The 13,874-nt window shown below is 43.1% G+C and overlaps 1 protein-coding gene across 7 annotated transcripts in view; it reads right to left on the reverse strand.

Moving 5' to 3' along the window:
* Positions 1-2,835: 2,835 nt before the first annotated feature.
* Positions 2,836-13,874, reverse strand: part of synrg (synergin, gamma) — a 37,117-nt gene continuing 26,078 nt past the window's right edge. For 4 of the 7 annotated variants that reach the window (XM_083684420.1, XM_083684419.1, XM_083684416.1 and 1 more), the window contains 7 exons: positions 13,719-13,772; positions 13,492-13,588; positions 12,709-12,857; positions 9,860-9,970; positions 9,585-9,623; positions 6,240-6,272; positions 2,836-4,488 (listed from right to left, as the gene is read on the reverse strand). In XM_083684420.1, coding sequence (XP_083540546.1) covers positions 4,357-4,488; positions 6,240-6,272; positions 9,585-9,623; positions 9,860-9,970; positions 12,709-12,857; positions 13,492-13,588; positions 13,719-13,772 — 615 coding nt within the window. In that variant the 3' untranslated portion in view covers positions 2,836-4,356. The remainder of the gene's footprint in view (positions 4,489-6,239; positions 6,273-9,584; positions 9,624-9,859; positions 9,971-12,708; positions 12,858-13,491; positions 13,589-13,718; positions 13,773-13,874) is intronic. The other 3 variants (XM_083684421.1, XM_083684418.1, XM_083684417.1) reach the window with 2 other exon arrangements.

Below are 13,874 nucleotides of genomic sequence, written 5' to 3' on the forward strand. Positions count from 1 at the left end.
AATTGCAACTGACAATGAGAACGTGATATTCATATTAATGTGAAAGACAAATAGTTTCTCAACATTATTTGTTGGAGCATAGAATGTAAAGACCTGATAAACCAGATAATTGAGGTTAACAGTTCAATCAATTCGGGAATAATTGCAGAATTCTTTACATTTGATTGATCTCTATTAGAGTACAGTTATCCCGCAGAGCCAACATTTGAATAAATAATGGGGCTTCCAAGGCTAAGATGATAAATCTGTGTTTTTTTCGAGCAACACAAAACATGCAGACATTTCTGTGAAATCTTTATTGAATTTTATGGCTGAATACACAGACAAGGTGTAACCTTTCTCTGGGTTTCTTTGAAACTACAGTATGAGTCATATTTAATGGAGAGAGAGAGGCTTTCAGAAAGGGCTACAGGTACACTGGCTCTTTTAACAAAAGACTATTGATGTTCCACAGAACCATTTGCCCCCAGAGGTGTCTTCAGATGTCAAAGCAACGTTCTATCATTCATTTTCATTTGGTATGGCCACAGAGCACTAGCCAGACAGTGATGAGTGCTATTTGTCTTCTGGCCATGCTGCTGAAGGACCTCTAGAATGGCCTACAACACAATAAACACCATTACCCACAGACACCATCTGATGACAGGCCAAGCATGATGGAATAACACAAGGAGCGATGGGCCCAAATTACATGTTCTGCACCAGCCTTGCCTCCCCCCCAATGGACTGGAGCTGTGTGAGTATGTGTGTGTGTGCGTCTGATTCCTGGGGCATATTCATGCCCCTTGAGAGTAAACACATCCGTCACCAGCTGCAGGGTATTAGCATTAATCACCAAACCACTAAGCAGAGCGATTTGCATCACCCTGAACATCAGAGGCAGTACACTGGGCAACAGGGCTGGCCATGCAGAACCAACTGTGGTGATGTACTCGGATGGTGTGTCATCAGGCAGCAGCGTCCTCTTATGAAGGATACGTGGATGGCAAATGGGCGCACAGCCTGATGCTTGACTAAGTTGCCTTGAACTGATAAGGGGATTTATACATTTTATGGGCAGCACAAACTATAATGTGCTGGCTTGGGTATTTTCCTTTCCAGCACTGTCACAGCCACTATGGTTGATACATAATCAGGCCAGCTCAGTACAGCTCCGCTTGGTTCAGTTCTGTCATGTGAGGAGGGTGGTGGTGCACTGAACACTACAATGGTTGCTGTTAGATTTAACCTGTCACACCAAAGTCATACAACAGGCGTCATTCTAGCACTACCCGCATCGCCTGAACCACAACTATCAATGTGGACAGGGTCGCACTATCTGGCGTAAGACGATACCTGTCGAACTTAATTTGAATACGCTGGAGGGAGCAGCTTACACAACTTTTATTTTTTCTGGTGTCTGTACATATTCACAATGTTAATGTCTGAATGTCAGATATAAATTATAATGACGCTTGCGCCACAATGGATGGAACAAAGGAGGGGATATTGCTTTCTAAAGCAATCAATCGCCATACAGGAAGAGAGGTGTGGGTGAGGATGCACTTTGTATGACAATAACTTGGCAGCAAATGAAAACTACAGTAACCTTGGTAACCATCACCAAGCACGGTGGTGCTGTAAGTGATGAATATTAACAGTGAATCATCGCCTGGGCACAGTAATCAATCGCTGCGGAAAGCACTGTGGAGAAGAAGAAAAGAGAGAGAGAGAAGGAGAGAGATGTAATGTATGGAATTGTAGGACTGACAGGAGAGTTCATGTCCATTTGAAACTATAACTGTGAAAACGGAGGCATTGTTAGGCTAGATGGTTGAAGTTACTGCCCCTTAAAGGACTGTGTGTTAATAAAACCAATTAGGAAAACAAATCTTTTTTTGTTTTGTTGACATGCAAGCCTTCTGAAGCCAATCAGAACTTTTACAGAAAAGTGAAGAGACTCTTGCAGGTCTGGAAGGTCTGAAAAAGTCTATAAATAAAATACTGACCATTCCCAGACCTTGAAAAGTATAGAAAAATATGGATTTTTGATGAAAAAAAACTAAAAACAAGATGTGCCAAGACGTCCAGTAAGAGAGAATTGATAAGCTAGACTGGAGTCTCTAGCCACTCAATTCAAAGCACAAGATCTTGTACACAAAAAATACACCTGCAGCTTAGTCTAGAATGACAGTCCTCGAACACTTGCTTTCAAGACTAGTATGCAAGGTGATATACTGTATGTGTATGAACTCAAAAAAGACAAAAAGAAAGAAGATCTACCAAGGACATCAAAGTAGGAAAAATAGTCACTTGAGAGAATATGGTTAAAGGCAATTATTTCAGCTTCAGGTGTAGAAAAAGTTGCCTTTAATCAATACAGTGATTAACAAAGGGCTTGTGAAATGGCCTTGCCCTGGGTCTAAAGAATACGGGTCAATACAGTACGGCATCACTTCTGTCTCTCCAGTGCTATCCTCCTGGGGTGACGGTTTGAGTCATACTGTGTCACTGCAGACAATAGGCATGAAGAGGACAGGAGTAGGGACAGGGAGACGGCCCTCCATTTCAAATCAAAGCAGCCTTACTTGGTTACAGATTTAGGCGTCTGGAATGTTCTGTAATCCTCGAGCTCACGACGAGAGTGAGTGTGGAGAGAGGAATTCATTTTCAGCAGGATGTTCAATTAGGGAACGGTGAGAGGGATAAAATGGTTGTTGGAGAACGAACACACCTGCACACAGGAGGAGGGAGAACGATAATGAGACCGGCTCTATTGTGCCTCATGGGCTCTCTCATTTGATTGGTTGATGGGGATCAGCCAGCGGGGGCATTTTCATTTCAACACTCGTAACGGATGAATAACATGTCCCCTTTACCCAATGAAGTAATTAGAACCACCAACACATAGGCCTATACCCCAAGGCTTGTAATGCATTCATTGATAGCCTTATTAATGACCAAGGCAAGTGTTTAATTTCTGCATAAATATTGTATTAATGTAAATGTCATCACTTCACATTACTAGTTAGTCATTTGTACAATTACAATGCTGCAATACCGTAATCCACAAGTGCTGCTGCAATTGTATAGTTCATAATCACAGTTGACTTCATTCAAGACTTGACATCTGCAAAAAACATCACCAGCAGAGTATACACACTGGCACAGCATGACAGAAACACAAACAAACCCATAACCAACCATTGATAAATAAGACTCCTTTTCATGTCCCAGTGCCACCAAAATTTTCCAAACACCACAGTAATCTTCATTAGGATAAAGCAATCAAAAAATACAAAAAGACATTCAAAAGCAGTCAATGTCACACAATACTTAAAATGGTAAATATCACTGCCTTTCAACACAGCAATGAAGCTTTGAATGTTTAATTAAAGGCTTTCAAAAAAATAAATCAATTACAACTTTTATCGACCACAGACTATCCTTTTACAGACCCGACCATCAAAGTGATTCAATTCCAGCAATAAGATACACAGCCCTGATGAAACAAGTACAAAGGGAATAAAAAAGACAGCTTTTAGACTGACGAGAACAAAGTCTCTCTGAAGCAAAAGCAGTCAAGAGAAACAAAGCGACAAGTGACATCAAGGAAAACTAAAGATATTTATATTTAATTGTCACCAAGTTCTATGAGACACATAATCAGTGTCATATATTGCACAGTTGTTATCGTTGTTAGGGGGTTTGCATGTAAAAGGGTGAATTATGTTTGCGAGAATCATTTTACATAACAATTTACTTTTCAGCATTTTTGGCTCCTCTGAAATGGATACTGGATTATTTCCTGTTACCTTTCCATATCATCAACTATCATTTATCATATATCTCAGTACTGTTTGTTGAATGTCTGCCACATAAAGTTACATAAATATCAATGTTAAAAGGCTGACCTTTTTTTAACCAATCTATATGGGACGAGGGAAGGAGAAAAAGCAACAGGGACATTTATACAGGACAATATTACAATATCATTATTTTAAAGACAAGGCTTTGAAGAAGCCTAAATGAATTTGTACAAACTAGCAGATTTGCACTTGATGAGCTTCTGCCGTAGTTTAAGAGCAGAGCCCGCCGTGTGCACCTCTGAGAGGGAGGAGGGCGACCAGAGAAGGAATGACAAATAAATAAGAGGAAGAGGATTCCAGTGACTTCTAAAGTCCTTTCTGCCCCCCCCCTCGCAGCCCACAGTGAGAGCACATCCAGTGTGCGGATGGTGGCGAACCCCGACTCCTTCACCTCTCCAGTGTTGACTACCGTCCGCGCTTGTTGCCATGGCAGCGGTGACCGGGGTGTCTGTGCGTGTGCGTGTGTGTGTGTGTGTGTGTGTGTGTGTGTGTGGGGGGAGGGGGGGGTTCAGAGCAGGTCGGGTAAAATGAGGCCTGGAGGTTTGGGCTCCACGCAGTTAATCCAGAAATTGGCACAGCTGGCGTGGTACTGGTGGCCCCCGTAGAGCAGCTTGAAGTTGTCCGTCTCTGAGTTGAAGGCCTGGTGGACGGGGGGAAATAAGGGGGAATGAAGAGTGATAAGACAAACTGACCTGATAAATTCCGTTCTGATGTACTTTTTGTGCTTCAAGTTTTTTTAGATTTATTATGAAAGGTGCTACATAAATAAATATTGTCACAATTAGTATTACTATTATAACACACAGTCCAGTTGATAAGGATGCTACATTAACAAACGGCCAACAGGAGCTGGGTTAAATTCTTCCCCTTTGAGACTAACGCTAAGAAGCAGGGACTGGAGAGACTGCCCTACATAACCACTATAGCATACAAACAGAGGTCAATGGAACTTGCTGCTATGACGATATGACTCATGTTTGGCACAATGCTTTGTGAATGTCAATAAGACTTTGTGCTCACTCTGTGTCCTCTTGACACATTTTAATCTAATTTATTGAGATAACTGAATGGCTCTCCCACATAACATCTTTATATAGCTGTTGAGAAAATGAACTAGGTGAACTATGCACAGCAGAAATCTGTGATGTGAGCTTGCGTGTCGATGGACCCAGCTGCAGCACTGCATATGCGATACAGAGATGCTAATGTGTGTATGTGTTATGCACTTTAAGAGATTGCATCCCTGGTGAAATATTGGAGCTGGAGGTAGAATGAGAGATGACTCATGTGTGGTGAATCATATCCTCCCACACAGAGAGAATGCATGCATACAGTATGTATATACATACACACACACACATACACACACACACACACACACAGAGCTCTCTCACACACACACACACACACACACACAAAGCTCACAAACAATTTACCACAGGTAATGCTCACACTTGTTGAGCCCTTCTCACACAAACTGAAACACACACTCACACCCTCTCCATTTCTCACAGATTTCTCTGGCATAATGTATTCTCTTTTAGCTCTTTTGTGCCTTAACCCACTTCTCTCCTCAAACTGCACTTAGTGTGCCAAGGCACAGAATGTTGGAGCGAGAGAGCAAAATGAAAGGGAACACAAAGATGTACAGTAACGCCCTCCTCCTCTCTCTCCCCCTCCTTTCTCTCCTTCACTCACTCCCCTCCTCTCCTCTCACCTTCTCTCTCTCTCTCTCCTCCTCTAGCCTTCACTCTCCCACCTTGGCACCCTCCTCTCTCTCCCCCTCCTTTCTCTCCTTTACTGTCACTCCATTCCTCTCCTCTCCTCTCTCATCTTCACTCTCTCTCCTCCTCTAGCCTTCGCTCTCCCACCTTGGCACCCTTCTCTCTCCCCTCACTCTCCCCACTCTACCGTAAACACCATAGTTTTCAAGTGCATTTACCTATCAAACAATCCTTTATTTAACCTGTGACAGTCACATTGAGATGTAGATCTCTTTTTCAAGTGAGCCTTTGCCAAGAAGGCAGTATACATATAGTTACACATACACAAGACACACAACATACAACACAAGAGACACAAAGACGTACAATAAACCCCCTTCCTGAACAGAAAGTGCTAGAGAGATGTGCATGTGAAAGACACAGAAACAGGTGGACAAATAAGACAAATAAAAGGTCAGCATGATTAATCATAGGGGATCTTTGTAATTATGTTTAAAGGTTAATGACCCTCCATTAGGAAACAATGGGAGCTCATTGCTACAGAGCCATCACCTGTTAACGGAAGGTGCATACAGTATATAGTACCTTATCTAAGGGGAGGCTACAGTCTACTCTACTGCTTGCCATTGAGTCAAATAAGAGGCGTAAATAAGTGAAGCATATTTACCCTCAACCTCTTGTCATTGTCTTTAGCCAGTGCCTGCAAGTAGCACAAGAGGTGTCAGAAATGTCTGTTTTGCCCCTAGTAAGCAAACTGTACAGTGACTGAACGGCGAGACAGCTTGTACAATTGGTGTACCGAGAAAGAGAAAGAGCACCTCTTTTCCAGAATATTCCAAGAGCCCAAAAGTGAAAGAATCCAAGGTACTACCCTACTGCCATCCACCCTGTCTTCCTACATTAATTGTGCTTCTGCCATACTGTACGGGGAATGGGCAACTTCACAGCAACTTCTCAGACTCTGCAATACATTTGGAGATTTGAAATGCAAGAGCAAAATGAATTATGCGAAACTCATAACAGGCCGGCACTGCTGTGAAAATGTCTTTTAACATTTTTGGCAGATTTCCAAAGAAAGTAATGACAAAATTAAACTGAATAATCACTCCAAATCCTTGAGGTATTTCACAATCTGACATTTATGAATACTTTGTGCTGATAAATTATTCTCGTAAAAAAGAAAAGAATCCATTACTGTCCCAAAACGTATATCATTTAGTGAAAGATTACTAAGGCATATGGTAATTAACCTCAAATCATCACACTAAAAAGGTTGGAAATGTTTTCTGTCTTCAAGTGACACCCTAATTCCACCAGTAGTCTGTAAAGCCTCACACTGTGTTGAGATCTGGATGCTGTCTGTTGCCCATCCCTTTCTCAACATATTTGTGTAATTCCATCTCTGCCCTTTCATGGGATAAGAGAGGGGGGCAAAGCCTGAATCAGAGACAAGTAGGTCAATCTTAAAAGTGTGTCCTCTATTCCTTGCGTCCTCTCCTCACTTCTTTCTCAAAAAGCATTGGAGGTGAAGATCTGCCGTTTCTATTCCCAGAGCCTCTCTTCCAATGTGTCTATAGAATGAGGTGAGGAGTGAGGAGGCGATGAATCGAGGAAACACTTTTGATATTCCCCCAGTGATGCCATGTCTTCACCTTTGGTCGGAAGGTCTTCTCTGAAGGACAATGCCATTACCAGTGGCGGCTGACTGCTATATGAGAAAGGTTTCTCTGATTTCATTATCCTCTGAGCGGATGCTATGCTATCTTCATTTGGTTTTTATGCTTTCTTACAAATGCGCCTCAGACAAAAATGTAATTAAAAGGTAGGTTATTAATCTGATGTCAGGGGCACGCAGAGTAAGAGAGACTACGGGAGAGAGAGAAAGAGTAAGACAGAAGGTGAGGAGGGGGGGAAGAGAGAGAGAGAGAGAGAGATAGGCGCATATATATATATATATGTTATATATATATATATATATATATATATATATATATATATGTTATATATATATATATATATATATATAGAGAGAGAGAGAGAGAGAGAAAGAAAGAAAGAAAGAGGAAACCAGACAGAGAGAAGCTTTCTCCCAGCAGATCTATTAGCACCTGTGCTCCTCGCTCATGACTGATGTGTACGACACATCTGCTCTGAGCTCAGAGTCGCATGGCTCAGCCTTCCTCTCTGCCTCTCCCATCCCTCAGCCATCCTCTCTGCCTTCTCCATCAATCAGGCTCTGGCTGTATGATACAGGGGACGTAGGAAACAATCAAAGCTATCTCGCCCTCCAGACCGTACAGGAAAGCCATACTTTAATAACAGTCCCCCCAATATGACTCCTAGTTCCTGATGACCAGGGCTTTGACAAGTGAACATATTGTCATCATCATAATAAAAATGACATATGAAACCCTAGTCAAAACGACGAGGTGGATGGTTATGAAACGCACACAGACGTGGACGGGAGACGGACTGTAGTAGAGGAGTGTTGGGTCAGGGTTAGGTAGTATAGTACGTGGTGAAGTGAAAGGTGCACCGATCAGATGAAGGCATCGACGAGATACGCCTTTTCATAAGCCCTTTCTCAATAGCTTGAAACATGACTCCTCACGTCCTCTCCGACGTCCTCCACTCATGTCCTACTGACAACATGGCAGGGAAACAAAGGGAGCTAACGAGGAGAGGAGTCGAGTGGATGAGGACAAGAGGGAGAGAGGAGACGAGCTCGTAAGACATCAGATGTTCCTCTCACGATTCTCTCCCGCATGGGATGTGCCTATTGAAATTACCAGATAAATGCAGATGACGTATGTTGACAACAACAACAACTTCACTGAAATACTAACAGTCAGTGCAAATTATATTAATATAATTTCTCATCTGCTACTGAACTCAATATTAAACACTTGCAGCTGTAATAAAGGTTTTATGCTTCCGTATTATGAAAGTAATGAACGCATAATGTGTTTCGCTATGCAATTTGTTGATCTTGAATCTACATGATTCTACATTTTCATATGATCAAAGATAGAGGGGACCAGCGATTCTGTGGAAGTCTACGCGTCAACATTTAAACTTACGTAGTAAAGGGTGTGTGGATTTGTTAAGTAAGCCGAATACCTTCAAACTCTTCCACATGAGGATACAAGCTTGTATCCTTCAGCGGGCACCTCCTTGAGGAGGTGAGGACAGGGAGGAATCCACTTGTTGGACAATGCATATGCTCTTAAATATGTTGACCACTCATCGGTTTCTGGGTCACAGAGGAATTGAGGGCGGAGGAATCGAGGAGAGGACAGATTTCCTGACTATTGAGAAAGGACTATAATCTCAAAAGTTTTTCCACTGTTACTCATGTCCTCTTTCCTTGCATTGGAGGAGAGTCAAGGGGAGGAACCTCAGACCTTCTCCTCCAATAAGTTTTGAGGAGGAGGCAATCATAGGAAAGATTTTTGAGAACTGGCTGAAGAGTGAAGCTTCCACACTTCACTGACCCTCCAGAAACCATCCCAGAATGCTCCAGCCCAACCTAAAGGTGCCAAAGTGACAGCTTTCCTCCTCTTCCTTCCAGTCTCCAACTCTCTTTTACTTCTCTATCTTCGATCTTCTTCTCCCCCCCCCCCCATCTCTTCTCTCTCCCCCATCTCTTCTCTCTCCCCCATCTCTTCTCTCTCCTTCATTCTCTGCTTGCTCTATCCCTAAGCGCTCCAAGTTATCATCATTACATTTTACCATCATCATTATTTCATCATCCTCCCTTATACGAGTCATAAATGAAGATGAGCTGAAATGGTTCTGAGGTAAATTGGAAAATAGGATTGGCTGGTAGATTCTAACTCCATCTGTGCATGTGCAAGGTTCCGCAGTAGACAATGAGAACGGAGCGGTGAGGAGAGGTGAATGCTGTCATTTTGGCACCCCATTGTGTCTGCCTATCAGAGGAGAATATGCCCCCTAGCCCCCAGTAGGAGAGAGTGAAATGAGATTCCGTTGACAGTTCACTGTCTCGTACTCGTTTAAACCGGCGTCCAATAGTGTTCTCTTCTTTGCTCTGAAAAATGTTCAAAGGCAAATCAATTGCAATTTGTTTTTATATGTCCCTGCCGCTTAGTTTGCGACATGATAACATAAACACATGAAAAACATGTGACAAACACATGAAGGTACCGGACAAATTATCAACAGAATGACATTAACTGGAAAATGTTTGTATGAACAGTTAGCATTAGCAACATGTAGCTAGAAGCAAGTGTGTGTAAGCAAGTGTCGTTCGAGTGTGAGACAGACCTTGCTGCGTGAGTCCACGTTGAGCAGGCACACGCCACAGGCCAGCTCTTTTGCGTTCTTGATGCCGTGCCTCAGGATGCAGGATGAGAAGTCCAGGGAACTTTCATCAGGCTGCAAACAGACACACACACACGTTAGTGAATAACCCATAGAATCCCAGTTGGCTCACTAAGGCTCAGGTTCACCTCCCTCTATTTATAGATACATTGACTGAAGCATAAATAATCTAATCTTTGTCTATATAACAATGCGTTATAGTGAATATAGTTAAAGTATATGTTAGTCTCTTGGCAGATCCTTATGCACCTGCACACTAGGTGTGTGTGGCCAGACATCTCCCACTCCCCCCCCCCCCCTCTCTCCCTCTACTGACATTATCTTGAGTCGAGACCGCCAGCCTGTATTATCTGCTGGCATTTGAGAAGCAATATTCTTCCCAAGGCTGTCTGACCGTAGGGATAAGGCCAGCCCATCTCCACTCACAGCCTCTGTTCTATACACAAAGCAGCACAGCAGACTGCTGCTGGAGACCCATCGACAGCCCCCCATCCCGTCCGTACAACCACGAACACAAACAGATACCTCCACACCGCTGGACACGCTTTTGCAACACTGGACACGCTTGAACAACTCTGGGCACGCTTTAACAACACTGGCAGCACAATCAAGGTTTCATTGATTGATCGTCAACAAGGTTGGCTAGGTCCATAACCCATCACAACCATCACAATGTTTGAAAAACAACATTGAGGCATTGGTGAGAGGTCTGAACACGTTGCCTTCCCAGCCCAGTGCTGACGTAGTAGACCTATTTTATCGAGTGGGATTTCAAACGAGGGGGGGGGTCTCCGCATTTATATTGGATCATTTGAGGATGACCGTGAACGCATGTGCTGGATGTGGTACGACTACCAACAAAGGAGAATCGCATTTTCTCAGACACAAACAATACAGTGCTGTTCTGCAGAAAACGGTTGTAGTGTCCAGCTGGCAGTTCTAACATTCAATCATCATCTATATACAAAACATGAAACAAGAAAAGGGATTGCAACGTCTCCCGATTCACAGGAACATCCCGGTGGGGATAATCCGTGAGTTTCACTAGAGGCTATAAAGGCATACTTCAGAGGTCTATGTATAGCCTCACTCTCTCTCTCTCAGTAAGCCCGTGTCTCATCGACACTAGAGAGCATTCTGGCCACACTCCATCTCTTCCCAAATGAGGCCAACAGAAGGGAATCAATGTGTTTTCCCCTGGTCACAGGAAACAGCTGGCAGGCTGTCCTGTGGTACAGACCAGGGCTGAGTTAATGCCAGAGACGGGGGAGAGAGAGAGAGAGAGAGAGACAGAGTCAGCAGGGAGGACTCCCTCCACACACACTAACCACATCACCTGAACTATACATAGTTAGTGGTCCAGCTGCAACTGTAGCAACTGTAATTCAATGCAGCAGGGGACATCAGTGGCCTTTGCATTCTTTCTTAGGTTTGTGTGTGTACTGTACCCCTCTGAAATGGAGGGGAGGTAGGTTTGTGTGTTTACTGTACCCCTCTGAAATGGAGGGGAGGTAGGTTTGTGTGTTTACTGTACCCCTCTGAAATGGAGGGGAGGTAGGTTTGTGTGTTTACTGTACCCCTCTGAAATGGAGGGGAGGTAGGTTTGTGTGCAGTAGGGTAGTCAAGGCCATACACGGGTACACGCTGTATACCCACTTTACTCGGTAAGGATTTAGCGTATACACACCTACAATTCAATGATATGTACTGTATACGTATAGATGATGGTGTATCTTGCGCGATATGCAACTCAAGTCTCTTTTTTCCTACACGAGAGTGATTTGTTCACAGCAAGTGAACCACAATGAAATGAATGGAGATTTGTGGACTTGTATAAAATGACGGCAGCCAATAAAAAGAAGCCTTTGATGTGAATGACTAGACTGCCTCGCGGCTTCAGGCTGCGGAACCAATTTGAAAATAAATGGAGAGTTTATGCTCATTCTTAGAACTTCACAAAATGGACAGTTGACCTTGTGGTCAGTTACTATGTTCACACACGGTTCTTTTGTAATGATTTAAATTGTACCAGATAAATGCATGTGGTTGTGTTGCACTTGCTGCCCATCCTTTTGAATTGAAGTTCACACCCCCTTCCAAAAAAAAAAAAAGTCAAATGTTTGACATAATAATGTCAATGTCATCATTGGTTTGCTGGAAATTTCTATCTTATATTTGACTGAAATGTAGGTTAGGTCTAATTAAATGATGATTAGAGGGGCAGAAAACGAAAGCATTCAGACCCCTTCATTTTGTTGTGGTTTAGACTCAATTTAAAATTAAATAAATAAAAAATTGTTGCCATCAATCCACACACAATACCCCAGAATGACAAATCGGAAAACACGTTTTTAGAAATTTCGGCAAATGTATTAATATTGAAATACAGAAATACCTATTATAAGTATTCAGGGTTAGGGCTTTATTATAAGTATTCAGACCCTTTGCTATGACACTCTTAAAATTAGCTCAAATGCAAATATTTCATCAACAAGTCACTCGATAAGTTGAACTGAGTCCATCTTAATGCAAGGATAATAGTTCATGTTATTTTGGAATGAATATCTTTGTTTTTATAGGGTCTCTGATTTGCATAGGAATCTATTCCAATTGCCAAATCCATATTTATCCATTGATACCATATAGACCCAAACACTTCTACAATTGGGCATATATTGGTTAGTTTTGCCTTACTGAAAAGGGTGCCTCTTCAGAAAATTACAGTATACTCACTTCTTCATTTACCCCTACACCACTGTGTGTGTGTGTGTGTGTGTGTGTGTGTGTCTTACCGCCAGGTTAGCCAAGGACATGAAGCCCATGAGGTTGTTCCACACACGGCTGATGTCCTTCAGCAGCTGCTGGAGCTTCTCAGAACAGACCGCCGTGGCCTTAATACCCAGCTCCACGCGCTTGGTCACGCGATACACCTCCACCACACCTGCCAAACAACACACACGCACACGCACACACACACGCACACGCGCACGCACGCACACGCACACACACACACACACGCGCACACACACACACACACACACACACACACAAACTCTGAATTCAACCTACTCCTTATTCAAGGTTACACAGTATGAAATTCAAATACAAACCTCTAGTGTCTGGTAAAAAAATATATATATATATATATATATATATATATTTCTTAAAAACAGTGTGGAAAAATCATCAGAGCAACCAGAGATCATTTCATGGTAATATAATAGTTTAAGATGGAATGGTGATTGATTCCACATTGTCCATTGAGGAAGGAGAGATCCACAGCAGTAACCTTAGCACACTGTGTTCCCAGCCCCTGACATGTGGGCCAATCACAGCTTGTTAAAAGCAGACACTGACGTCTGGTCAGAGTTCTACACAATGGCAGTATGCACGCGAGCGCACACACACACAATAACAGCCAGACCCTGCCAGTGCAGGCCAAGCAGAGATAAGCCATCACACCTGCCACCCAGAGTCTCTCTCTGTCTCTCTCTCATTGGTGGTGTGGCATGCATCAGTGTGTGTGTGTGTGTGTGTGTGTGTGTGTGTGTGTGTGTGTGTGTGTGCAGTCTCACCCAGCAGGTACTCCATGCCCTGTGCTGACTGGATGACCTCAGTGCAGACAGTGGAGCTACTGATGCCATTCAGGGTGTTGTTGGCTTTGTTGATGACCTGGGGACAGCAGGATAGGATAGGTCAGACACACACACACACACACACACACACACACAGACAGACAGACAGACAGACACACAGACAGACAGACAGACACGCACCAGAGAACAGAGCAGGAGTATCTTACCTGCAGAGCACTCTCCAGACATCTCTGCCACTCGTATGCATAGCGCTCACTCTCCTGAAAGAACACAACAGTGGAGATTGTAACAGAGGATACTTCTGTGACTAGTGTGCGAGACGTAACAAGTAATCATAAAGAAATACAAACAAAATCTCCTTT

This window comes from Argentina silus (genome assembly GCF_951799395.1).
Source record: "Argentina silus genome assembly, chromosome: 14".
NCBI classification, from domain to species: domain Eukaryota; kingdom Metazoa; phylum Chordata; class Actinopteri; order Argentiniformes; family Argentinidae; genus Argentina; species Argentina silus.